A 27,859-nucleotide genomic window follows, 5' to 3' on the forward strand; every position below is an offset into this window, starting at 1 on the left:
ATAAATACTAAATAACTGACTCATGATTAGAAAAGGTAAAGTTGGGCGTTTTCAGATGCACCGAATAAGAAGGGATTTAGTAGAAAAGGACTGAACTTTGGCAAATTAAAAGCAGTAGATGTAAATGGTTTGTAGGAACAGACTGAAAGTGGAAGTTAAGAATATACCTGTTCTTACTAAGATTCCTAAAATACGTTGATATGTTACTGAATATAAATTTATTTTTTAAATATTTGTTGTTTTATCAGCTGTACCACTAACCAAAGGCTATCACATATAACCTGATAGAATGTTTTGTTACAATGTACTTTTACAAATACACACAACTATGGCTGTTACACTTTTAATGAGGTATAAAATGCATCAATTCAAAAGGCTGTTTTACATACTCATTAGCATAGTGATTAATGTAAATTTAGGAATACACTGTGTTAAATCTCAAAAACTAGTTTCCTGCAACCTAAGATAATGGAAAGGCTTGGAGTTTTTACCCACCACCTGTATTGAAGTTCTAAAGTGCCTGGGAGGAAGGAAAATAATAGGTTTTTTCCAGCAGTGACTCAGGAATTCCAATAAAGCTGCATGGCAATGACACAGTCAAACTGAAATGTTCCCAAGAGGGCTTTCTAGATGACACCACCACACACAAAGTATTTCCAATACCATACACAAAGGCAAGCTGAGTGGCTTAATAGTTAAAGGCCCGGAAAGTAGGTACCTATATCAGATAATTTAAAAACAGTGTAAATCCTATTTCTCTCCTCAGAGAAACTTAAAGCATGGACATGACTCTCAGATACTAAGAAAACATCAGTTTTCATAAAGCTTTAATAAACACTCCAAGGCACAAGTGTTCATAACGGCCTGTTCACTAAACATTAAATACAAACTGCATTATTCTTTTAGAGGAAAAGGTACACTGCTTGTATTAAATAAGAGGATGTTTAATGTATCCCTAGTTAAAAGCACCAAGTTTCAGGCTCAATTTCCATTTACACAGGATGCACCAATGAATGACCTTTGGGCTAATGCTAGTTCAGACACTACACTACCAATGTCTTTTTATTCTTTGATCAATTGGCACTGAGGCACTGTTGCCTGCATTCTTCAGAGTATTTTCAGAGGTTAGAACCACCCTGCATATCTGCTTAAAGCACTTCAGAGCCCTTCTAAAAGAGCTCTCTAGATCAGGGGTCCCCAAACTTTTTACACAGGGGGCCAGTTCACCGTCCCTCAGACCATTGGAGGGCCGGACTACAAAAAAAACTATGAACAAATCCCTATGCACACTGCACATATCTTATTTTAAAGTAAAAAAACAAAACGGGAAGAAATACAGTATTTAAAATAACAAGTAAATTTAAATCAACAAACTGACCAGTATTTCAATGGGAACTATGCTCCTCCACTGACCACCTATGAAAGAGGTGCCCCTTCCAGAAGTGCAGCGGGGGCCAGATAAATGGCCTCAGGGGGCCGCATGTGGCCCGCGGGCTGTAATTTGGGGACCCCTGCTCCAGATACTTTAATAACATTTAGAGAAGGAATGACAAAATCTGCAGTAGCTAAATTTCTTCCAAAAGAAAATCATGTAGAATCTGACATATGGGCTAAATGTTTTGTAATTAATGTCAAAAAATACCACAATGTTAATACATACATTGGTTTTTGTTTTTTTTTAAATAGCTATATTCTCAAGGTTAGTTGTGTGAAATACATAATGCATTAAATAGAAGAAAAAATTTCTACCGCTAATGAAAAAAAACCCATAGCAAGGAAGCATTCTAAATAATACATCAATACCTTGGTTATAGAACTATTTAATTGTTAAAACTATAGTGTTTTAATGTATTAGTAACAACTCAATCTAAGGAGCCATGAAGGTTATGAAAGAAATACTAAGATTTCTAGTGTGGGGGTGAGTTAACACTATAAGAAGAAACAATCATTTCAGCATCAACAAACAGCCTTTTTCTTTTACACAGTAACTCATAATTTGATCATTTATTTCTCTTCACTAGTTTAGAATTAGGCAGGAAAGGAACTAAGCTGACTGGTCACACCCAAAAACAATGATTTGGCAAGCTGCAGTCACTCGGCTCATGGAAGTATGATTTGCAGAAAAGTTGCTTGACTCTAGTACTCCATTCCTTCACATCTGAAAAGAAACATCCACAGATAAAAACCCAGTTCACTGTAGGATAAAAACATTTCTCACTGTAAAGCACTGGCTCATTCATTTCTGAAGCTATTAGAATCCACACAGGCTCTAAAAATTCCCAACTACATCTTGAAAGGTTACTTTCAAGTATGTCCTAGTCATTTCATAAAGGAAGTTCAAGTGAAATATATGTTATCATAAAGCAAGTTCAAATGAAATACATGAAATTTTGTGATCTCCCTCTCTCCTAGCCTCACTTGCTTAATATTCATTCCAATAGTAGGAATATGGTTCAGTGGGCAAAGTGAATTCATGCGTAAGACAAAAACAGTGAAATCAAATATTTACGCAAAAGGCAGGTACCCACCTGTAGAGGAGTTTGATACAACCACTTCTCTCTATCTACGTTAAGCTGCATACAGGCAAAGAGATCACAAACTGCTGGGAGGCCATAGCAGTCAGGGGGAAGCGTGTGCTCCTCCTGGAGAGGTGAATTAAGTAGTACTTCCTGCAGGAAGACAAGAATGGCGGGTTGCTACAAATAATTTCCCCAATACAGTGTCTGTAAAAAAGATGTAAACGCTGGGTATTCTTTCTAATAAGAGTAAAGGTGACCACAGTTTCCTCTGCCCCTAAATCTTTTCCATAAATAGCAATAGCAATAAAACTGGCTGGGCTTTTTTTTTTTTTCTCTCTGCAGGATGGGGATTGAGAACCTGAAATTTTAGTCTGAACAATCATAAATCATTCTGTTGCTAACATGGCACCAAAATTTATATTTAACACAAATTTAACATGTTTTAGGATCTGGACCATTTGCAAGGTTTGGGATTGGGAAAGTAAAAATCTATTAAACGTGTCAAATGGTGCTACTTTGATGTCTGTACCCACCTTGGCCTTCTTTCGAAGTAGCCACTTATCTTCTCCTACAGAGAACTGGCTGATGTTTCCTGTCTTCTTTCCTGGCGAGACCCAGTCAGCTGCGTTAAAGGGACACCAGGAAATGGTCGCCATGCCCGGAAGCTTTTGTTTGCCAGCTCTATCCTCGGTACTAGGCACTTCCATGGTATGTCCTTCTTTGCATGAGCGTGTGGTGAGCCACTCTGACAAGGGACTGTTCCTCAGCACTTTGAAGGAATCGGCAATTCTAGAGGGAGACATTGGCTTTGGTGTCTTAGCTTGTTCTGTCACCTCTTTTCTGGAAGGACAGAGCCACGGTTTTAGAGAGTCGGCACACATCTCAGATCCAGGTTTTGGTTCCACAGGCATACCATTCTTATCTTTCCCTTCTTTCTCCAGCAGCCACTTGCACAGGGCCTCCCTCTCACAATTGTCATCACACACACACTCTGCAAAGCTGGTACAGGGCTCATTGGCTTTACAGACCTCCTCTACTTTATATGGGTCCTGGTGGTTCTGGACAAGCCAGTCCTCGATAATCAGACTGGGAGTGGACAAGGATTTCTTGGCCTCCATGTGGTCATTCAGGCACTTCAGATTGCCCAGGTTTTCAATCTCCACACCTCTGGGCTGGTGGCCCTGACAGCTGGTGCAGGAATCGGGCCTAACAAGCCAGTCACTCACCCTGTAGGGCTCCTGGAACACTTGGAACAAGAGTTTCCACTTCTCACTGGCTTCACAGTCATCACTCCCATTCTCCAGCTTTGGGGACTCCTCAGGAGTCACTAGCCAATCAGAAAGATCCATTGCATCTCGATCAAGAAGCTCTAGATCTTCAACCTTTTCAGCACCAGTGAAGAAAGAGCTGGTGGTAGAATAGCCATTAGCCTTTGGGTAACTTGGTTTTTCAGCCTGCTGCTGACTCTTATGGAGCCAGTTTTCCAGGCCCTTTAGGTTGCCCCAGGCATTACTGAAGAAACTGCAGACTCTGGCAGAAGTCTGCACAAAAAGTACACAACATTAGTTTCCCAGAACATTGTTACTGCTTTGAGATTCAATCATAAGAGTATTTGTGGCCCTGGCCGGTTGGCTCAGCGGTAGAGCGTCGGCCTGGTGTGCGGGGGACCCGGGTTCGATTCCCAGCCAGGGCACATAGGAGAAGCGCCCATTTGCTTCTCCACCCCACCCCCCTCCTTCCTCTCTGTCTCTCTCTTCCCCTCCCGCAGCCAAGGCTCCATTGGAGCAAAGATGGCCCGGGTGCTGGGGATGGCTCCTTGGCCTCTGTCCCAGGCGCTAGAGTGGCTCTGGTCGCAGCAGAGCGACGCCCCGGAGGGGCAGAGCTTTGCCCCTGGTGGGCGTGCCGGGTGGATCCCGGTCGGGCGCATGCGGGAGTCTGTCTGACTATCTCTCCCCGTTTCCAGCTTCAGAAAAATACAAAAAAAAAATAATTAAAAAAAAAAAAAGTATTTGCCGCCTGACCAGGCAGTGGCGCAGTGGACAGTGTTGGACTGGGACACAGAAGACCCAGGTTCAAAACCCCAGGGTCGCCAGCTTGAGCCAGGGTTGCTGGCTTGAGGCTAGGATCATAGATATGACCCCATGGTCACTGGCTTGAGCCCAGAGATCGCTGGCTTGAAGCCTAAGGTTGCTGGCTTGAGCAAGGAGTCACTTGCTCTGCAGAGCCCCTCAGTCAAGGCACAAAAGAAAGCAATCAATGAACAACTAAGGTGCCACAATGAAAAATTGATGCTTCTTATCTCTCTCCCTTTCTGTCAGTCCCTATCCTTCGATCTATTGCTTAAAAAAAAAAAAAAAAAAAAAAGTTCTATTTGCCTATTAACTGCATTGCCCAATATTTCTAAATTTAAGCCAAGAGACAAGGGATTTCTCAGGTGCAATGTTACCAAATATATATATATATTTGAGCACATTGAAAATATATTCTGCAATTTAAAAAACTTAAAGATATTATAGGCAAACTAGGAGAAAGCATTTATAGCATAGATTGGAAGTTATTTCTACATAATATGCTTTTATGAATAAAAAGAGCAAAAGATATGATTAGGCAAATCATTTTTAAAAAGGCTAATAAACATGAAAATTCAATTCCCTTAAAAATCAAAGAAACTCAAAAAACAAAATTATTTTGTGTCAAATGCAGGAACAAACTGGTAACTACCACTATTAGCGCAGTTTTGAGGAAGCAAGAACACTCAATACTCAACTGGTAGGACTACAAATTGGCATCAATTTCCTAGAAAGCCAAGTTGGCAATATGTACCTAAAACTAATCAGGGAATGCAGTTTCTAGGACTTTATTCCTAAGGAACTAACAAAGCCTGTATACAAATAATTAGCTCCTGGGTGTTTAGAAGAACTTTGTTTATACTCAGAAACACCGGAGATTTAAGTTATAGCCAATCGATGAAACATTATATACTATTAAGGATTTTATGAAAAAAATAAGTAACAGAAATATTCATGTTTGAATAAATCTACTAGCCAAAATAAGATTTACAGGATATTTTAAAAGTATATGTATGCACAGAAAAATGAGGTATATAAATAAAAATGTTACTGAGTTGTCTCTACATGTTGGGATTATGGGTTTATATTTCTTTATATAGTTCCTTGTTTTCTATCTATGGTGAAGAGTTGTCATTACTATATTAAAAGTTATTAAAAATGCATGTTCCAGGCCAGAACAAAAAACTAAACAAGACATACTATTAGTAACTAACGCCATCTACTACTACTGCATCTACCTCAAACGAGAAAGGAACCACACACCTGACTGTTCTCCAAGGTCTGCTTTTGCATGAGCCAATCCTGGAGATGGGTGCTGGGCATATGAGGAGCCTGAGAACCACTGGTAGGTTTACTTCCAAGGAGCCATTCACTGAGAGGGACAGCTGTGGTGCTGGATGCTGACTTCTGCTAATCACACAATATTTTGCTGCTTAACGAGGCAATGTCAGAGGGAGCAGAAAGTACACCACAAAAGCAAGAGACCCAAGCTCTCTAATCTTGGCTTGGCACCAATCCTTCAAAAGTTACATGACCTCCCTAAGTATCCATTTTCACAATTATAAAACAAGAAGTATAGCTGAGCTCCAGGGTTCTCCTCAACTCACAATCTCTAGAAACCTATATTCAAAATGCCTTTATAGAAGTAAATCCTCCGACTGGCTGGGTGGTGCAGTGGCTAGACTGCTGTTCCCCACCCACCTATCCCCGCACTGCCATACCCAGATCGTGTGTCCAACCCCAGACATAGGTACATGATGCAGTCAATGAGTGCACAACTGAATGTACTAAGTGGAACAATGGATTGATGGTTCTCTCTCTCTCCCTCCCTCCCAACCCCTTTGCCCTCACTCATTCTCCCTTCCTCTCTCAAATCAATGAAATAATTAAAAAAAAAAAGTAAATCATCTCTATGAATTTATAAAGAAAGGATCCCCAAGAGGAAACCAAACTAATCAGAGAGCGGATGACAATTTTTATGAACTAATGGATAATAATTCCTTTCTCTCTTAACACCTATAAAACCTCTAAATTTATGTTTCACATTCAGTCTCAAGAAAAGCATTTCATTTAATTGTATAAACTAACTCATTATCACTGGTGTCTTTTTACAAATATATGTTATTTTAAAAAAAGGTAAGTTAGCCACAACCCAAAAGAAGTATTAGCCAAGTAAAAACTCAGAAACAGAATTACATGTTACCTGCTCTGGCAATGGGATGTTGCATCTTTTCTCCATGAAGGGTCCAGTATTTGATGAACTGGCATGAGCCATCAAGTGCTCAGCAATTTGCTACAAAATAAAAGCAATTAATGTTATACTTTCATACCAAAAAAAGTGAAACTGTAATTCCTAGATTTCAAAAGTATTAAGCAAAACATTACTACCTATAGAATAAATATTCTTTACACTAAATTCTATGACTTACAAAGTAGTTATCAAGTCTGAGAATCATACTCTACTACATAAGTATCATCATACAAGACATTTCACCAGAATTGGTAGCATTCTACATTTTTTTGTTGTATTTTTCCAAAGTTAGAAGCGGGGAGGCAGTCAGACAAACTCCCACAAGCACCCAACCAGGATCCACCCGGCATGCCCATCTGGAGCACTTTGCTCCATTGTGGCTATAGCCATTCTAGCACCTGAGGTGTGGAGGCCATGGAGCCATCCTCAGCACCTGGGGCCAACTTTGCTCCAATGGAGCCTTGGCTGTGGGAGAGGAAGAGAGAGAGGAAGGAGAAGGGGAGGGGTGGAGAAGCAGATGGGCGCTTCTCCTGTGTGTCCTGGTCGAAAATCGAACCCGGAACTTTCACATAGCAGGCTAATGCTCCACCACTGAGGCAACCGGCCAGGGCCAGTAGCATACTATTTTTAACAAGATCCAAATGAGACCGTGTTTGGTTCTCTATAAGAAGCACCATTCAAGTCATAAATTTTTTAAATTTTTCCATTGATTTGAGACAGGGAAAAGAGGAAGGAGAATGGAGAGGAGGGAGAGGAGGGGGGAGGTGAGGAGAGGAGAGAAAGGAGGGAGGGAGAGGGAGGGAAAAGGGGAGGAGGAAGGAGAGGAGGGAGAATGGAAAGGAGGGAGAGGAGGAGAAGGGGGAGGGGAGGGGAGGGGGAAAGGTGGGGGGAGGGGAGGGGAAGGAAGCATCAACTCCTTATTACACACTTAGTTGTTCTACTTAGTTTAGTTGTACACTTACTGATTGCTTCTCATACGTGCCTTGACCAGGGATCAAACCCACGACCTCAGCACACCAGGACAATATTTCTTCCACTGAGCCACCCGTTCAGGGCTTAAGCCATAAATTTTATAAGAAATATGTCAAAGGTAAATTAAAGAAATATAAGATGAATTATAGCAATTGTCCAGGAGTCAGTATCACATTTCAAGAACTACCAACCTAATTAATGTTCTGTCAACTTAATCAGGAGGTGAAATTTCTGAAGTTCATCAAAATCTCAAGAAAGCCTCTAATCATAGTAAAAATGTGACAGCTGTAAGACCATCTGTGAGGCCACAGACCTGAGAAGTACACTATGGGCCATCAGTATTACTCACAATTGTCTTGAGGGACCCAAACGTGGTGATGGCCTGCCGCAGAGAAGTTGTGTCTGCTTCAAAGAGCAGGACAGTCGGATCATCTGGTTTGAGGGTCAAACTGCCCAGTCTGAAAAAAATAAATAAATGAAACCTGACTATTTTTAAGGAGCATCTATTTCAACTTCATTCAAAACAAAAAATAAATAAATGAAACCTGACTATTTTTAAGGAGCATCTATTTCAACTTCATTCAGATAATTCACAAAGACAAATTGTGAATTATCTGAAATGCCTGTGCTTTTCTAAGACTCTCAACCAAAGGGAGATGACTTAACCATGCACTGAGTATAATATTAAATATATAAAGCAGATGATCTGATCACAGAAACAGAGAAGTCAAGTAAATCCAATACATACCATGGGTTACAATACCGACTTTTCTTTTTAATACACCAAAGTCAAAGCACCAAAAATCAAACAAGCAAAACTAGTCTTTACCTCTCCAGGCACACGGAGACTTGATTGGCTAGATCTTTGTTCTGGGTGCACTCCAGCTGATGAATAAGACAATTGAACTGGCCTAGTTGCTGTAAGAAAAATGAAACCATGTAGCCACAATGATCCTCAAAGCACAAAGTGTACTCAACAAACAGTACCTCAGATGAAACTTTTATCTCGTCTACATTAATGCTACAATACAGGAAAGGCATTCTCTAGAAAACCAGAAACCAAGCTCAAACCAATCACAGCCTTGCAGCCACCGTACCCAGGAGAGCTGTTGGGCCTGCTGCTGGAGCGCCTCCTCTTTAAGCTGATAGAGGAGATCTGCCTGTTCACACAGCCACACCTCACGGCTTCGAAGGCATTCCAAGTGACGACTTATGCAGCTGTGAATCTGAGCTTTAATCTAGGAAAAAATATTGTTTAATAAAAAATACTTAATAAATTAATTTAATATTAATTATATTTAATAAATTTATTAAGTTAATTTAATAAATATTAGCTTCATTAGTGTCTTAAGCCCAAAGAACACATTTCCCATAGAACAGTGAGGTTCTTAAACTTTTGGGAGTCACAATTCCTTCTGGCTGTCCAATGATTGATGTCTATAGGGCAGGGGTCAGGAACCTTTTTGGCTGAGATAGCCATGAACACCACATATTTTAAAATATAATTCCATGAGAGCCATACAATAATGACCCGTGTACGTTACGCATTATCCAATAAAAATTTGGTGTTATCCAAAAAGACAGCTTGATTGTCTCCACCCGCAACCATGAACATGAGCGGCAGGAAATGAATCCCCCGCGGCATGGGGCCCCCTGAGGCCATTTATCCGGCCCCCGCCGCACTTCCGGAAGGGGCACCTCTTTCATTGGTGGTCAGTGAGAGGGGCATAGTTCCCATTGAAATACTGGTCAGTTTGTTGATTTAAATTTACTTGTTCTTTATTTTAAATATTGTATTTGTTCCCGTTTTGTTTTTTTACTTTAAAATAAGATATGTGCAGTGTGCATAGGGATTTGTTCATAGTTTTTTTTATAGTCCGGCCCCCAACGGTCTGAGGGACAGTGAACTGGCCCCCTGTGTAAAAAGTTTGGGGACCCCTGGTCTACCCATTCATCAGAATATTACAAAGCCAGTGGAACAAACATTTCATTCTTGCTTGCTCGAAAATATAAAATCATTTACAGAACCATGCCACCATCAAAACCATGCTACTACCAAGTTACAAGATGGGAGAGGAGCCTGACCAGGCAGTGGTACAGTGGATAAAGCGTCGGACTGGGACGCAATGGACCCAGGTACAAAACCCCTAGATTGCAAGCTTGAGCACAGGCTCATCTGGTTTAAGCAAAGCTCACCAGCTTGAGCCCAAGGGCAAGGGGTCACTCGCTCTGCTATAGCCCCCTTCCCTCCCCCCCAGTCAAGGCACATGTGAGAAAGCAATCAATGAACAACTAAGGTGCCACAATGAAGAATTGATGCTTCTCATCTCTCTCCCTTCTTGTTTGTCCCTATCTGTCCCTCTCTGTCACACACACAAAAAAAAGATAGGAGAGGACAAGATGCAGTACCATCCTTCCTACACCAGTACACTGCTCATTCATTTTGTTTTGTTCTGATTTTGGTTTTTTTTATTGATGGCAATGCTTGGCACAGGAATCACCCAGAGGAGCAATCAAAAATATGTGCTGAACAAATTCTCTAAAAGGGTACAAGGTTTCTGAGGCTCTTCTAAAGTCAGCTTTATCTCCCTTTTGAATCCAAGGCATCAACACTTCAGGCAGACCATGCAAGAGGCATGGGGTATAATATTTTGGTTGGCATGGAGAAGCCAAGCCTTTGGCCATGCTTTAACCCAGTGGTTTTCAACATTTTTATACTTAGGGACTGGTGAAAATAGGAGAATTATTTTGGGGACTGCTAAGGCAGGCATCACCCTGAGCATAAGTGAATTCGACTAAGATCATTGGATCTTCCTACATCAGGGTGTGGTTCACTCTTTCGCAGATCCGTACAAAGTTTCTGGCAGACCAGCAGCTGAAAAACACTGCTATATCCTTGTGATAAGAGTCCAGACAAGGCAAGAGAAAAGCGCACATCACACCTCTCGCAGGTTATCTTTAATTTGTTGTTCAGCCCGGAGAACTCCACCAATAGCAAGCTCCAAGTCCCTCTGTGCATCACAGCACTTCAAAAGGGGTTCTCTATTGCTGGAGCCATTCTGGTCCTGGGAGGTACTCATTCTGCTCACTGTTCCTTTAAAAGAGAACAAACAACAAAAAAAGCAATCCAAATTACACCATAATTACAACCAAAAACTACCTTTCAGTCATCCCCCAAATGATCATTCCAACCAGCTTCCAGTTACTAACTGCTTACATTACTCCAACAAAGGACCTGACACATAGTATGATCTGAATAAATAATGCCTCCTCTCTCCACTCGCCACTATTGTGTTCCTGTCACAAACTTTAGTAATACTTTACATGCAAACAGCTACTTCTGAAAAAATACACCCATTTTTCTGAATCAATAGTGCATACAGCCTGCAAAGAGTTGAAAGAACATCAGAGTGTTAAGTTTCTATTTAGAATACACATGAAGTCATAAAGGGGCATGTGTTCTTGTTTTTTAGATTTAGAGGTGAAAACTATAAAGTCTACAAGGATCCATAATTACTTTGAGAAGAAAAGCTGCAAAAAAAAAAAAGCTTGTAAACAGTTTAGAACATTATTTAGATCTGGCATTTACTTAAATTTATTGAGAAGACAGAATTTTTCATCTATTTTTTCTTTTTTATGTTTTTGGTTTTTTTTTTAATTCTGAAACAACTTAGAGCTGGCTTCATAGCTAGGAAGCTCTCAAGAATGTAAAGCTGGCCCTGGCCAGTTGGCTCAGTGGGAGAGTGTCAGCATGGCATATAAACATCCTGGGTTCGATTCCCGGTCAGGGAAAACAGAAGCGACCATCAGCTTCTCTACCCCTCCCTCCTCACCCATTTCTTTCTCTCTCTTCTCCTCCCATGGCTCTAGCCATGGCTCCCTTGGCTTGAGCAAGTTGGCCCCGGGGTGCTGAGGATGGCTCCATGGCCTCTGTCTCAGGTGCTAAGAGCTTGGTTGCTGAGCAACAGAGCAACTCCCCAGATGGGCAGAGCATCACCCCTTAGTGGGCTTGCCAGGTGGATTCTGATCAGGGCCATGCAGGAATATGTCTTTCTGCCTCTCCTCCTTTCACTGAATTTAAAAAAAATGTAAATCTAACATAATTTCATAGGATTCTGACATAAGAAAGGTACTTACAGAAATTAGTGTGGTTTCTCACAAGCTTAGGTTTACGAGAGGTAAGATATCGAAGTGGGAAGAACAGCACATAAACAATGATATAGTGGTATGAGACTGCAACAGAGGAGCTAAGAAATGCAATGAAGCAAAGTTTGACAGAAGCCACTGATGTCTATCCTGGATCAATTTTAAAAAATGGTTTTTAAACACTTAGAAAAAGAAAGCAGACCCTGGCCGGTTGGCTCAGTGATAGAGCATTGGCCCAGTGTATAAAAGTCCAGGCACTCGGGAGAAGCAACCAACTGCTTCTCCACCCCTCCCCACCCGTCTCTCTCTCTCTCTCTCTCTCTCTCTCTCTCTCTCTCTCTCTTTCCATCCTGTGGCCATGTCTCAATTGGCTCAAGCAAGTTGGCCCCAAGTGCTGAAGATGGCTCCATGGCCTCGCCTCAGCTACTAAAGCAACAGAGCAGCTGCCTCAGATGGGCAGAGCATCACCTGGTAGGGTTCTTGCCAGGTGGATCCAGTCAGGGCACATGTGGGAGTCTTGTCTCTGCCTCCCAGCCTCTCAATAAGAAATAAAAAAAAGAAGAAGAAAGCAATGATCACTGTAGCCCAGCATGGATTCACTAAGCCCTAAGACACCAAAGTTACTCCCTTGGATACTTTTAATAAACTGGCCAGTCAATGCAATGTTATAGACATGATGTATCTGGACAACAGTAAGACTTATGACAAGGTTGTATGCTATCTTTGTGGACAAAGTGAATATGGGCTAAATAAAAATACAATTAAATTAAACATAAGATAAATTTTTAGAAAGTACTGAAAGAATAATGGGCTGAAGCCAGTTTGTAGCATTTTTAGAGTGTGTCCCTGTTTTCTCAATTACGCAACTGTTCTCCCTCTTCGGATGAAAACACAGAAGGCAGACATTCAGGTTGGAGATGACACGGGATTGTGAAAGAAACAGATTTCAAAACAACATCTACAACGCTGTAAATTTTCTGAACTAGAATGGGGGAGGACAAAGTGGAAGAGTATTTTTAAAAGGATGGAAAATTTTAACTGAAAGTGAGCCCTGTCTGAGTTAGCAGCAGTGTGCTAAATCTTAGGAAAAAAACCCTACACGTTCCTATGCTTGTCGCAGGACTAATCTGTTCCATATTTATTAGACAATATTTGAAATTTCTTTATAAAAACACACTTTAGAAGGAAGCATTCTGAAAACCATAAAAATTTTCTTCAGAATAGAGGCTGTTTAACCTTTGTAAGAAAAGTCTCTTCTCAAATATTTGCAGACATGTTCAGAATCACCCAAAGTGAGAGGAGGAGGATCAACAGGAGAAATCTGAGGCAATATATATATAAAAAAAAAAGCATATCCCAACAGTCCTAACAGCAATGACCTCAGAGCAGCCGGCCCTCAGCAGGACAGCAGCCTACCCAGTCCTTGAAACAGTTGACTGCTCACCTGAAACAAAGGAAACTGTGGCTTAAACTGCATTTGAGGCCTAGGTTTAGGACCAGGCAGCTATCACAAAGCTGGAAAGGGACAAAAGTAGTGTGAGCCTCATCTTCTAACATAAAACAGTGGGAGGAAGAAGCCCCATAGGCTTTCTCCTGACCATCTTAGCAGGAGTTTCACATAAAGACTTCCTGTAAGAAACTGAAAGAGTCAGGGAACTTCCTAACTTCCCTGGTTATTTTGTTACCTCAGTCTGTTTTCCCCAGGATTTGACCGGAATCCCTGAAATTTTTTCACCCTTGAAACACCAGGTGTACCTATTGTGCTGCCTTCCTATTCATACTGTAAGCTGCCCTGTTTTTAAGTATAGGCATTCATATATATACACTTGGCACACACTGTAGGAACACTGAGAAATGCTTACATATTACAAGTGAAATGCTAGCTCAGATCTAGAGAGCTGGAGTGCTCCCACATGACCACAAGTTGCTTCACTTGGCACTGTGCTTAGTTATATGCAAGGCATATTTCACTGTCTTTCAAAATTTGGTGTTAACCAAATTTCACCTGTGCCAAATTTCCCACATTTGTGTGAAATGCCACAATGCCTGGCACAATGTAAAGTTTAAACAATAAAATTAAGTTAAAATGTTGCTTCATAAAGTCAAAAAAACCAGAGCTCTAGGTCAAGTGGGAGACAAATTCAAACTCGATGCTGACTGTATTGCAGACTGTATTGCTATACTGGATCCCTGAAGTAAGTCCTCCCAATTCAATCGCATGCACTGCCTACTAGGAGGACAATATAGCAGAAGTACACAAATTAGATTTTTCTTTTATCACTTATGAACAGAAGGCAGGATAAGATTTAAGTTACAAAACTGCCTTGCCTATTGACACAGCATCGACATGGAACGCTGAGGTCGCCAGTTCAAAACCCTGGGCTTGCCCAGTCAAGGCATATAAGGCAAGCAATCAATGAACAACTCAAGCGAAGCAACTATGAGTTGATACTTCTCATTCCCCCCACTTCACTCTCCTCTCTCTGTAAAATGAATACATAAAATCTTTTTTTTTAATTTTTAAATTAAAATAAAAGTTGTAAAATTCACTTTCCCCCACATACTTACTAATTAAGTTTCCAAATTAAAACAAGTGTCAGTCTTCAACATAGTCATCTTGTTAGAACAAGGTCTTTAGAGCCCATCTGCCAGCCACTAAGAAAACCCGCTTCATTTCTGAACGGCCATGGTGCTTGTCCCTTTGCTGCCCTAGGCTCTGCCCCTCCTTCCTCAGCCTAGATTCCAAGATGGAAGCTGTGTAATGCTCACCCTCTTGCACTGGAAAATCAAAGCTGAAATCAAGAACCTCACTACACAGCTGAATTCAAATCATAATGAGATGAAGCCTGAGCTAGCTTTATGAAATGCCACATTTAAAGAGACTTGAGGTAACTAGTTCACATAGCCATTTTCAACAAACCACCATTTGTTCCACGTTCGAGCACTAGTGTAGCAAGCATAATGGTTAGGATGTTACTCCGAGGTCTGACAAACTCAAGTCCAGCTACATTTGCAAAGCTTGAGACCCTTGAATTTACTTAAATTCTTCGGCCTCAATTTCCTATAGAAATAAATGGAGAAAATGACAATAACTACAAAAGGCTACAGTAAAGTTAAAGTGAGACATTATCTGCCTATTAGCAGTTAACCCAGACCCTACAGACTGTATTTTTCAACACTGCGCTTATTGTTTGTTGGTCAAATAAGTTTGTAAATATGATATTTATGTTTGCTCGCTTATAGTTTGTAGTGGGTGTGAGGGACAGGCTGTAAGCAGGCAGGGTTGTTAATAGCCTAAGGCTTAGTTTTAAGACTAAGCTTTTCCCCACACCCTTGACTAACTGCATGATGTGGGGTGGTGCACTCTCATGAGGAATCCCATTATGCCTCAGATAAGTGAAGTTGTATCAGAGACTTCCTTGTTTGTATATTGGATTAAAGGTTTTGATTTCTACACTATAAAATGGGGCAGAGGAGCCCATGCTAGGAGAGAGCAGAGAAAGGCCATGTGGAGGAGAGAGTAGCAGCCAAGAGAGTGGCAGAGTGCTGAAGAAGCCAGTTTGTGCAGTTTGTGCAGAGTTTGTGCAGGGAGGAGATGGGGAACAGAGGTGATTAAGACTGGTGAGATAGAAACCTTTGACTCTAGGAAACTCGGATAAGTCAGTGGCTTTAGGAGCCCTGAATGGAAAGGGAAGTGTTCTCCCACTCTGTGTATTTCTTGCCCACCGAGTGCAAGCTAGGATTAAAGGTGATGGATCACCAGTTCTTGGCTCCGTTGTTTCATTACCGTCTGTCTGAATCAAATGTGAACCTGCATGGGCCAGGCGGCTGTGATGGTGGCCATGGCTACTGGCCATACATTGTTGTTATGTTTATCTGGGTTATGGGAACCTTTGACCCTTCACCTTTGGACCCTAGAAAGCAGCAGATGCTAAAAAAGGCTTTGAAGTGAGAAGGCCCTGACTTATAATCATTTAGCCATAAACACAGTATGCACATGTTTGCCTGTTTTCTTACCTGTAAAAAGACTGGACCAAATCAGCTCTAATTCTAAAATTCAAATCAGTGAAAGACTACTAAAAATGTCTTTTCATATTCCTGTTTAAAACCCAAACTACTGTCCTACCACCACCTTCCAAAGAGGATTGCCTTAAACATATATTTTTTGAGACAAAGTTAAAAGTGGAAGTGCTCCATGGTCAACCATGGTGTGAAAATATTAAATGAAAAATTTTATAAATAAAAGATTCATTAAAAAAAAGTGTAAGTGCTTTTTAGAACTTAGGGAAGTTCTAAATCCTCTAGTGCAGTAGTCCCAACCCCCAGGCAGTGGACCAGTACCAGTCCGTGGGCCATTTGGTACCGGTCTGCAGAGAAAAAAATAAATAACTTACATTATTTCCGTTTTATTTATATTTAAGTCTGAACAATGTTTTATTTTTTAAAAATGACCAGATTCCCTCTGTTACATCCGTCTAAGACTCACTCTTGACCCTTGTCTCGGTCACGTGATACATTTATCCGTCCCACTCTAAAGGCCAGTCTATGAAAATATTTTCTGATATTAAACCAGTCCGTAGCCCAAAAAAGGTTGGGGACCACTGCTCTAGGGTTCTTTAGGGGAGGGGGAAAAGGAAGGAGAAACACACATAATCTTCCAACAATAAAGCTCCAGGAAAACCTGGTGCTTTCCCCAAAGAGCTCTAAAAACTACATATACCATATTTACACAATGCTTTGCACAAAGCATTGTTATCAAGTCCGAAGATCATGGAAACAGAATTGAGCAACCAACCACAAATGAAGCTAAGTCATTATCACATGGTTCAACCATAAGATTTCCAGAGTTATGACCCACTTGTAACTGCCACAAACCACAATCTGAAGTTGGAAAACACTTCACCATCTCTTTAGTGCACTGTCATTTCAAAGATGAAGCAACCAAGGCCCCGATCATCTCAACAACCTACATGACACTCCACAGCCACGAGAGAGAGATTTGGATTCCTACTGTCTAGTTTTGGATTCCACCTGTCTGACCAGCTCGTTCTTCCTTTACTGTATTACCACACACAAATTAGTTTTATTTTACCAATACCAAAATTTATAATTAACACTTCAAAATTATCATTTCAATTACCAAATAGTAACATTTGGGTTACTATTGGAATTAACTTCCATTAAGATTCTAAGTCCTGAATTTTCATAGCCCTTGATAAATTATGACAATTTACCAGAACCTTCTTCCTTGGGTGATGCTAACAAAAAAAAAAATAGTACCTTTCTATGTCAGAATAATCAAAACACTGCCCAGCACCAATGCTGAGTATGGAGAGAAGCAAGAGCCCAGCTCTGATCCCAGACCTGGATCACAGCCACTCAGTTCCATCTGTCCATCTGCATGAAGGCTCAGATCAGATCATCTCCCCCTGTGGCTCCCAGTTTTGTCTGTCCCACTCCCTTTTTACCCCTCCTCTCAAAAAAAAAAAAACAAAAAACTGAAAAGTCCACTTTTTATTTATTTTCCTGGCATCCTAATCAATGCTAGAAATCCAAGCCCTTAAAACAGAATCTACAAGATACCTCTTGTTCCATGGATACTGAATTTGAAAAACTGCAATTTGTTACCTTTGAAGAGCCTAACTACACATACATGGTTTGGCAAAAGAAGGTTTACAGTTGTAATGTAAATAAATATAATAACTAACAATAATACAAGAATAAACTGTTTCAAGTACTCACAACTGTAAACCTACCCTTACCCAGCAGATATTTGACTGGATGTAAACCTTTTCAGGAAAAAAATTATAAAATAATCGTGAATATTCCGCAGTTTTACCTTGAGACATTTCTTCTTCACTTCACACGTTCGTTCCTTCAGTTAAAATAAAAATAAAAGTTGTTTTTAATACATTTATTAAATCAAGGGTTATTTATATCTCCTGCTAGGCCCAGCCCACTTTAATTCTTTACTAAGTTCTTTCCGAAATTCGACATCTGATTCTCCTTAATTTTTTAAAACCACGCAGATAAAGGAAGCTAATGCCTGCAAATTAGGTCATAAACTCACAACAATATATTTAAGACTGTCGCCTGCGCTCAGATCTGTCTGCCTTTACACCAGCAACGCTGAGCAATCAGTCCCAGCTCATTAACTTCCCAGCAGTAACAGCAAACTGACCACTAATGCCCAGTAAGGCTCGGCCAGTCCGAAAGCAGCGGTACTCCCCACAGCTCCTTCAGCCCGGACCGGCCATCCCCCCGGCCGGGGCCCCCGTTTCTGCCGAGCCACCCAGCATACCTAGAAGGCTCGTCCTGCCGCGCAGCCGCAGAACCCCAGCACTTCACCCGGGACACCGAAAGTGAGTTCCGGGCCCCGTCAGGCCCGCACACAGGACAGGCTATGGCAGTGGCGGGGGCACGCACTTAGGCGGCAGGGCGGGGCTCGGACGTGCCCGCAGCACCCAGGGGGAGGGGCTGCGCGCCAAGGTCCCCGCCCACGCCAGCCCCCTGGTCCCCGGTCCCCGCCTTCCGCACGGAGGGCGGGCCTACCCACCCCGCGCCCCAAATGTCAACCCGTTTAAGATTGAAGGGCTTTGCTGCCAATCACTACAGGGAAATAAACGAGTGGCAGTAGAGGCTTACGGGTTACTATGGAAGTGTGCCTGGCCAGCAATTTAAGACTCTCACTGAGATGGTCCCTGACAGCGCGCTGCGGTCAGCCACGGCTTTTGCTGGGCTCTCAGACACCTGACATCCCCGGCACACTTCCAAATGAACCCCCCACCCCCGTGTCCCTCTGCTCCCTTCTCTCACCCATCCCTACAGGCCTCCGACCTCCGTCCACTGTTGCTTTAACCTCATGGATGCTTATCACTGAACAAGAGCTGACTGAGCGCGGTCCATATACCAAGCACTATTCTAGAAGCTATGACTACTGAAGTGAGGTTGAGAACCCTGCCTGGAGAGACAGTAACACAATGCACAGTCGTGAATGAGACCCACCCGCTTGGTACAAAACCTGGCTCTGCCACTTGTAACCTTAGGCAAGTCACTTAACCAATCTGTGCCTCAGTTTCCCATCTGTAAAAATGGCAAAATAAGGCCTGGCCGGTTGGCTAAGTGGTAGAGCGTCTGCGTGCAGGAGTTCCGGGTTCGATTCCTGGCCAGGGCACACAGGAGATGCGCCCATCTGCTTCTCCACCCCTCCCCCTCTCCTTCCTCTCTGTCTCTCTCTTCCCCTCCCGCAGCCAAGGCTCCATTGGAGCAAAGTTGGCCCTGGCGCTGGAGATGGCTCTAGGGCCTCTGCCTCAGGTGCTAGAATGGCTCTGGTTGTAGCCGAGTGACGCCCCAGATGAGCAGAGCATCGCCCCCTGGTGGGCGTGCCAGGTGGATCCCAGTCAGGCGCATGCGGGATTCTGTCTGACTGCCTCCCCGTTTCCAGCTTCAGAAAAATACAAAAAAAAAAAAAAAAGGCAAAATAATGGAACCAACCCAATGAAAATTACATGAATTACTATGTGTAAAATGTTTAGGACAGTGCCGGGCACACAGTAAGCACTTTCTGTCTGACAAGTATCATGTTCATGTTACTACTAAGGAAGAAAGCTCCCCTGTACCAAGAAGCTTTTCTTCCTGGTGAAAGAAGCTTCAAGGACATTTTATGTTTAGGCAAAGCACTCAGAGATTTTTGTAAAGGGCACCTTTGTAATTCAAATTGTATGACTTGTACTATTACTGTAATTTGTTTGTATACTGTACTTCATTCCCTGCATTGGAATGCCTGTGGTGTAGAAAGCAACAAGCAAAGGGGGTAGAATGTTGGACAAATAAATTTGTAATATATGATTTTTGTGCTTGTGTGTGATTTACAATGAGGGCTAGGAACACCAGCTAAAAGTGGTCAGTAAAATCAAAAATTATCTTCCTGCTTGGGAAGGGCTATTATTTTGCTAATGGAGAGGTTTTCACATTAGAAAGTTTTAAAGAAGGAAGGAGAAGTCAGACCCCCCCCCTCCACCCCTCCTCCACTGAGGAGGAAGGAGGAGGAATGCAGGGAGAAGGGACCCCACTGGAGATTATCTGAAAAACCCCTTCCTCTCCTTTTCTTAAAAGTTTTTAAGACCTTGCCTGACCAGGCAGTTGCGCAGTGGATAGAGCAGGGGTCCCCAAACTACGGCCCGCGGGCCACATGCAGCCCCCTAAGGCCATTTATCCGGCCCCCGCCACACTTCCAGAAGGGACACCTCTTTCATTGGTGGTCAGTGAGAGGAGCATCCTGTGCTCCTGGAGTACTGTATGTGGCGGCGCCGCAAAGCGCGGCGTCACTCATATACAGTACTACTTCCTGTGACGCGGGACGCACACATCACGGCTCCAGAAGCGCGGTCATACCACTTGTTACGGCTAGCAGTGACAAATATGGAACCGGACATTGACCATCTCATTAGCCAAAAGCAGGCCCATAGTTCCCATTGAAATACTGGTCAGTTTGTAGATTTAAATTTACTTGTTCTTTATTTTAAATATTGTATTTGTTCCCTTTTTGGGTTTTTTTACTTTAAAATAAGATATGTGCAGTGTGCATCGGGATCTGTTCATAGTTTTTTTTATAGTCCGGCCCTCCAATGGTCTGAGGGACAGTGAACTGGCCCCCTGTGTAAAAAGTTTGGGGACCCCTGGGATAGAGCGTCGGACAGGGATGCGGAGGACCCAGGTTCGAAACCCCAAGGTCACTGGTTTGAGCGCAGGTTCATCCAGCTTGAGCATGGGGTTGCTGGATCATACACGACCCCACGGTCGCTGGCTTGAGCAAGGAGTCACTCGCTCTGCTGTAGCCTCCTGGTCAAGGCACATATGAGAAAGAAATCAATGAACAATAAGGAGCTGCAAAGAAAAATTGATCTCTCTCCCTTCCTGTCTGTCTGTCGCTATCTGTCCCTCTCTCTGACTCTGTCTCTTTAAAAATAAAGAAAAAAGCTTTTAAGACCTTAATGGGTGATTTCCAATGCTTATTCTCTGACCTTACCTAAACTTCCTCCCATCCTGAAATCGTGTGATTGACCTGTACCTCTACAAAGGGATCACGAGTCCCTTGCATGCAAACCTGTGTTCTGTAAAGGGTATATAAGATGTAAGAAATTAACCTCAGGGAGCACGTGTCTTTGAAGCTACTAGCCCCACATGCTCTGCCAACTTTTTAATAAATTCTTTTCCACTAATAATGTTCTGGGTGTCCATCCTCCACTGGGTCACTTTGCTGCAACACTACAATCTGGCCAGAAGACAAATCTAGACAGCACTGACATCCTCTTTCAGTTAATCTTTTAAATGTAAAATACTTGCTCTTATTTATGCATACAGAGCTATTTTTGTAAAGAATAAGAGTAAAGCAAAACCACAAGACAAAAAAAGGGAACACAAAAGGCCATTGCCCTCAATTAAGCATCCCTTAGACTTCAAATGAACAGTGGGGGGCAGGAGGAGCAGCTTGATCCCATTTCAGGCATTTAGTGCCAAAAATACTGAGAAAACAATTTCTTAATTTAAAATACTTTCACTGTATAACATTTTGTGAAGATACAAAAAAAAAACCTACTGTGGGTCAAATAAGTTTGTAAATATGATATATAGATTTACTCGCTTATAGTTTGCATTGGGTGTGGGGACAGGCTGTAAGCAGGCAGGGTTGTTATTCCCTAAGGCAGGGGGTCAGGAACCTATGGCTCACAAGCCAGATGTGGCTCTTTTGATGGCTGCATCTGGCTGGCAAACAAATCTTTAATAAAAAAAAAATATTAACGTTAAAAATATAAAACATTCTCATGTGTTACAATCCATTCATTTCCTACCGCTCATATTCATGGTTGCGGGTGGCTGGAGCCAATCACAGCTGTCCTCCGGGACAACACCAAATTTTTATTAGATAATGCCTAATGTACACAGGTTGTAGTATTGCTCTCACGGAATTACATTTAAAAATATGTGGCGTTCGCCTGACCTGTGGTGGCGCAGTGGGATAAAGCGTCGACCTGGAACACTGAGGTCGCCGGTTCGAAACCCTGGGCTTGCCTGGTCAAGGCACATATGGGAGTTGATGCTTCCTGCTCCTCCCTCTTCTCTCTCTCTCTCTCTCTAAAAATCAATCAATAAAATATTAAAAAATATATATATGTGGCGTTCATGGCTCTCTCAGCCAAAAAGGTTCCCAACCCCTGCCCTAAGGCTTAGTTTTAAGACTAAGCCTTTTCCTCCCTAAGTGACTTTGTATCAGAGACTTCCTTGTTTGTATATTGGATTAAAGGTTTTGATTTCTACACTATAAAATGGGGCATACCCGGAGCTTGCTCTCTCTCAGTTCCTAAGATTAGCATTAGAGAGAAGAGCAAAGAAAGGCCACATGGAGGAAAGGAGAAGCAGCCAAGATGGTGAAGGGAAGGAGAAGCCAGTTTGTGCAGAGTTTATGCAGAGAGAAGATGCGGAACAGAGGTGAATAAGGCTGGTGAGGTTAGAAACCTTTGATTCTAGGAAAAACGGATAAGTCAGTGGCTGAATAAAAAGGGAAGTGTTTTCCTACTGTGTGTATTTCTTGCCCACCGGGGTACAAGCTAGGATAAAGATGATGGCCCACCAGTTCTTGGCTCCGTTGTTTCACTACCGTCTGTCCAAATAAAATGTGAACCTGCATGGGCCAGGCGGCTCTGATGGTGGCCGTGGCTACTGGCTTTACACCTACATACCTCTAAATAATGAAAAGTTAAAATTTGATGGCCCTTTGTACTTTCAGTCAATGGCTAGAAAGGAGGAATTTTCAGTCTGTTAAAATGTAACTGATGCCAAGAACTTTCAACTCTTTTATGTACCCTTATGAAATAGTCACTATGTAAATCCAGTTGACGTTTTGTTGACTGTTGGGCAAATGAGTTGTAAAATATGCCTTTTCTGGTTTTGCTCTTATTGTTAAAAATGGCCACTGCTCACATGATGATGCTCTCATGTGATACAGCTGATTGCTTTCATGCTTGGGAAAGGGCTTGGTTACGCTAATGTGTGCTGGGCCGGGGACTTTTACACCAAAAAGTTTTAAAAGGAGGAGCTAGGAGGCCATTTTGAGAAGGAGGATACCATGTTATTCTAAGGGAAAGAGGCCACATAATTGGAGGAGAGGAGGCAGTCAAGATGGCTGGGTGCTGAAGGAGAAGCCAGTTTGTGCAGAAAGGAAAAGGGAGATGGGGAACCAGAGGGGATAAGACTGGTGGGGGCCTTTGATTCTAGGAAAACTTGATGAGTGGGTTTTGGAGCCCAGTGTGTTTGTGTTGACTCGCTTGCCAAGTGTAAGCTAGGAATAAAGGTAATGGCCCACCAGTTCTTGGCTCCACAGTTTCATTACCATCTTCCCGAATTAAATGCGAACCTACAAAAGCCAGGTGGCTGTGATGGTGGCCGCAGATACTGGCCTTACAGTTGACCATCACCTACATAACCAATGGGCTCTGTGCCATTTCTAAAAGATCCTGAACAAATGCTTAGCAGCCTGAATTGACATAAAGAGAACAGTGTCCATGGACTTGTATGATGCTGTGGCCTTAAACCCAATGCAGGCTTAATATATATTTGATAAGTGGATGAATAAATGATAAATAAATGCTTGCATTCAGACCAGTCACAATAAGTATGGTATAGTTCTGCTTTAAACATAGATAATCAACTTGATGTCCCAGTAAAGCCTTCATTAATTCAGGAAGGTTTTTCAGAAGTGGAAATCTTTCTGTTACTTTTAGTTTCCTTTCAAACTACAGAAATGATGCCTTAAGTATCATCTTTTTTGGTTGCCTTTCAAACAAGATAAAACTGGAGAGGGGATTGCCAACGAAACCATGATTCCATGAGAGTCGCTGAGATAAGAATCTTTTCTAACGTCAGACCAGGCAAAGCTCAGCTAAACAGACCCACAGCACCAGCAGGTTTATCGGTTAAAGGGGAAACATTCCTGTATTTACAGCTGACTCTGGATTTTTTTTTCCCCTCAGATTTTGTAGTGCCACAGACATTCTAGCTGACATCACAGAAGTCTGGTAGGCTTTCAGAGCTGGAGCTCTGCCCTAACTTCAATTTGAAACTTCTCACCATAATACAGTGAAGGACAGAAAAACATGTTATTTAGTTATCATCACAGTAATACCACTTACCCCTAATTTTACATGGTAAACATCTTGTGGTTTCCATAAGTAAACAAGTGATAAAATATTTTCCGTCCTCTGTAATCTCCACATAAGCAAGACTAGCAATAATGCCAAAATAAAACTACTATGTACCCAAAACTATGTTCTCATGATATCTGAAATCGTCCAAGTACTAAGACTTAACTTATGTATTACCAAACAGACAAGCAAAAAAGTTTTAACCTATTTTGTCAGTTTTTCACTCCTTCACTGAACTGAACTGTTATATTTAGTTATTAAGATTTTTATGGCCTGAACAATGATAGCAGATTGGATAGAGCATCAACACAGGACACTGAGGTACCCAGTTCAAACCCCCAAAACACCAGTTTGAGCGCAGAGTCACCAGCTTGAGTACAGGATCATCACCATGATCTCAAAGTCACTGGCTTGAGCCCAAGGTCACTGGCTTAAGCCCAAGATCACTGGTTTGAGTAAGGAGTCACTGCTTCAGCTTGAGCCCTGGGACCCCTGCCCACCCCGTCAAGGCCCTTACGAGAATCAATCAATGCACAACTAAAAGCAACTACAAGTTGATGCTTCTCATCTCTCTCCTCCCTCTCTTTCTCTCTCCCCCTTCCTGTCTCTCTCTCTCTCTCAAATCAATAAAATAAAATTTTAAGATTTTATGTATTCATTCAGTAAATATTTATTGAGGGCCTGACATGTACTATAATAGTCCCTGAGGACATAATGGTGAACTTGCCATCTAGAGAAGAATTTATGCCACTGATTCACCAACAACTAAGCAGAAAAGACTAATTCTATGAAATAAGGCAGTGGTCCCCAACCTTTTTTGGGCCACGGACCGGTTTAATGTCAGAAAATATTTTCACGGACCAGCCTTTAGGGTGGGACGGATAAATGTATCACGTGACCAAGACAAGCATGAAGAGTGAGTCTTAGACCAAGGGTCCCCAAACTTTTTACACAGGGTTCCAGTTCCCTGTCCCTCAAACCATTGGAGGGCCAGACTACAAAAAAAACTAAGAACACATCCCTATGCACACTGCACATATCTTATTTTAAAGGAAAAAAAACAAAACGGGAACAAATACAATATTTAAAATAAAGAACAAGTAAATTTAAATCAACAAACTGACCAGTATTTCAATGGAAACTATGGGCCTGCTTTTGGATAATGAGATGGTCAATGTGCTCCTCTCACTGACCACCAATGAAAGAGGTGCCCCTTCTGGAAGTGCGGTGGGGGCCAGATAAATGGCCTCAGGGGGCCACATGCGGCCCACGGGCAGCCACGGGCAGTAGTTTGGAGATACCCTGTCTTAGACGTATGTAACAGAGGGAATCTGGTCATTTTTAAAAAATAAAACTATCGTTCAGACTTAAATATAAATAAAACAGAAATAATGTAAGTTATTTATTCTTTCTCTGCGGACCGGTCCCAAATGGCCCACAGACTGGTACCGGTCCGCGGCCCAGGGGTTGGGGACCACTGAAATAAGAGACTGAGATTTAAAGTCCATTAGCAGTTACAAGTGACTTTGAATGTCTCTCAGTATGCTCACAGGGTAAACACCAGCCAGTAACTCTCAGGTGGGAGGAAGGATTTGTGTCAAAATATTCTGTGCAATTTTATGAAGTCCCTATAGAGGTTCCAGGGATTCTGGCACAGCCAAGCTGATTGAATAAAATGGAGTGGGGAGTCCTAAAATATCTCCTCCCCCTTTGAGAATCTTCTTTTCCTCACACAGTTCCCTGTGCTTTTCCACTTTTTAAAGACCTGTGTGCCCAAAGTTAATAACGCAATTGTAGAGGTTTGCAAAATATAAAAAACTTAGATCTCTAGGATTTTCTCTGGGAACCTTTAGAACAAAAGTTCCACACAAGGGGGGGGGGGGAGGCCTGTAGTGGCACAGTGGATAAAGTGTTGACCTGTAGGCTGAGGTCGCTGGCTTGAAACCCTGGGCTTGCCCAGTCAAGACACACATGGGGGTTGATGCTTCCTGTTCCTACCCCCCTTCTCTCTCTCTCCTTTCTAAAAATAAATAAAGTCTTTAAAAAACTAAATTATTTAGCCTCACCAGGCAGTGGTGCAGTGGATAGAGCGTCTAACTGGGATGCAAAGGACACAGGTTCGAGACCCCGAGGTCGCCAGCTTGAGTGCGGGCTTATCTGGTTAGAGCAAAGCTCACCAGCTTGGACCCAAGGTCGCTGGCTCGAGCAAAGGGTTACTCGGTCAGCTGTAGCCCCACGGTCAAGGCACATATGAGAAAGCAATCAATGAACCACTAAGGTGTCTCAACACGCAACGAAAAACTAATGATTGATGCTTCTCATCTCTCTCCGTTCCTATCTGACTCTCTGTCAAAAAAAAAAAAAAAAAGGAAAGAAAAATGAAAAAACTAAATTATTTAAAAAGAAGAGGGAGAGGCCCTGGCCGGTTGGCTCAGTGGTAGAGCGTCGGCCTGGCGTGCAGAAGTCCCGGGTTCGATTCCCGGCCAGGGCACACAGGAGAAGCGCCCATCTGCTTCTCCACCCCTCCCCCTCTCCTTCCTCTCCCTTCCCCTCTCGCAGCCAAGGCTCCATGGGAGCAAGGTTGGCCCGACGCTGAGGATGGCTCCATGGCCTCTTGCCTCAGGCGCTAGAATGGCTCTGGTTGCAGCAGAGCATCGCCCCCTGGTGGGTATGCCAGGTGGATCCCGGTCGGGCACCTGCGGGAGTCTGACTGCCTCCCCATTTCCAGCTTCAGAAAAATACAAAAAAAAAAAAAAAGGAGGGAGAAAAGAAATAAAATACAAGAAATATTATCTCAATTAAACCTGCAAGCTAGCAAATCTTGCACGGTACAGACCAAGTCACCCGCCTAAGCCACAGGTACCTGCGCCCCGCCCCCACCGGGGTAAGTCCCGGAAGGTCCCGCGTTCTATAAAATTGACAAATATTCCGCTGGGGCCACAGCGCAGACACAAGCACATGACTACCCGCCCCTAATCACTGCAGGAAGTACCGCAGCGTCCCAAGTCGGCCGCCCATACAGCCGCGCTGCGGTGGTGGGGAAACAACACCCCAACAGCACGTGGTAGAAACAGCTGTCCACCCTCAGGCCCGCCAGCCTAGCTGAGTGACAACAGGGCACGTCGGGCGGTGCGCACAGCGACCGTTGTCCCCGTTAGGGGCATTGCGCCCCCGAAGACAAGGAGGGTGTGCGTCTCCACCGCCGCACGCCCCACCTGGACGTGTGGGCGCCGAGGAGGCGCTCCCCCGTGCATGGTGCCAGAGAGCGGGCGGCCGGTCCCGCCGCCGCCGCCGAAGGGCCCCGCGGGGCGGTCCGCAGGCTGCACAGCGCGGGGCTGACGAGGAAACCACACATGTTACGCACTTTCTGGAGCACGCGGCCCCGCCTAGCTCTCTGAGACTCCGGCGACAGCTAGCCAACGCCAGTAGCTGTCAAGGCCCGGCCGGGATGGCGGGCGGCGCGGAGAAGGAGGCCGTCCCGCAGGCCAGGTCCCGGCCGCAGTCAGACGGTCACGACGCCCGGACCCGCCGCCGGCGGGAAAGCAGAGGGTGCGCGCCCGCGCTCCTCGCCTCTTCGGCTCTTACCAGCTACAAGGGTTGTTCCGAGTGACCCGAGGAGACCTTCGGTGCAGACACACAGCCTGACAAAGGCCAAGGTCCGGAAAGGCTCTGCTCTCGCGATAGCACAGCCTTTCTCGCACG

At 43.2% G+C, this 27,859-nt stretch overlaps 1 protein-coding gene and 1 long non-coding RNA gene across 7 annotated transcripts; one reads left to right on the plus strand and one right to left on the minus strand.

Annotated features, from left to right (window-relative positions):
• Positions 1–810: 810 nt before the first annotated feature.
• NCOA4 (nuclear receptor coactivator 4) lies at positions 811–27,859 on the minus strand. 6 transcript variants are annotated; one of them, XM_066348203.1, is made up of 11 exons: positions 27,743–27,817; positions 17,797–17,832; positions 10,754–10,905; positions 8,909–9,049; positions 8,641–8,729; positions 8,161–8,269; positions 6,792–6,881; positions 5,852–5,998; positions 3,053–4,060; positions 2,529–2,669; positions 811–2,158 (listed from the first exon to the last, which is right to left on the minus strand). In XM_066348203.1, the coding sequence occupies exons 2-11, from the start codon at positions 17,804–17,806 to the stop codon at positions 2,153–2,155; spliced, it is 1,893 nt and encodes a 630-aa protein (XP_066204300.1). In that variant the 5' UTR covers positions 17,807–17,832; positions 27,743–27,817; the 3' UTR covers positions 811–2,152. The 6 variants fall into 6 exon arrangements, with proteins under 6 accessions (XP_066204300.1, XP_066204301.1, XP_066204299.1 ...); XM_066348204.1 differs by lacking the exon at positions 27,743–27,817 and adding an exon at positions 18,259–18,373 and having other exon boundaries at positions 5,852–5,995; XM_066348202.1 differs by lacking the exon at positions 27,743–27,817 and adding an exon at positions 18,259–18,373.
• LOC136380445 (uncharacterized) lies at positions 4,011–4,804 on the plus strand. The gene is made up of 2 exons (XR_010746950.1): positions 4,011–4,146; positions 4,544–4,804. It is a non-coding gene; the product is annotated as an uncharacterized lncRNA (long non-coding RNA).

This window comes from Saccopteryx leptura, chromosome 9, assembly GCF_036850995.1.
Source record: "Saccopteryx leptura isolate mSacLep1 chromosome 9, mSacLep1_pri_phased_curated, whole genome shotgun sequence".
NCBI classification, from domain to species: Eukaryota; Metazoa; Chordata; class Mammalia; order Chiroptera; family Emballonuridae; genus Saccopteryx; species Saccopteryx leptura.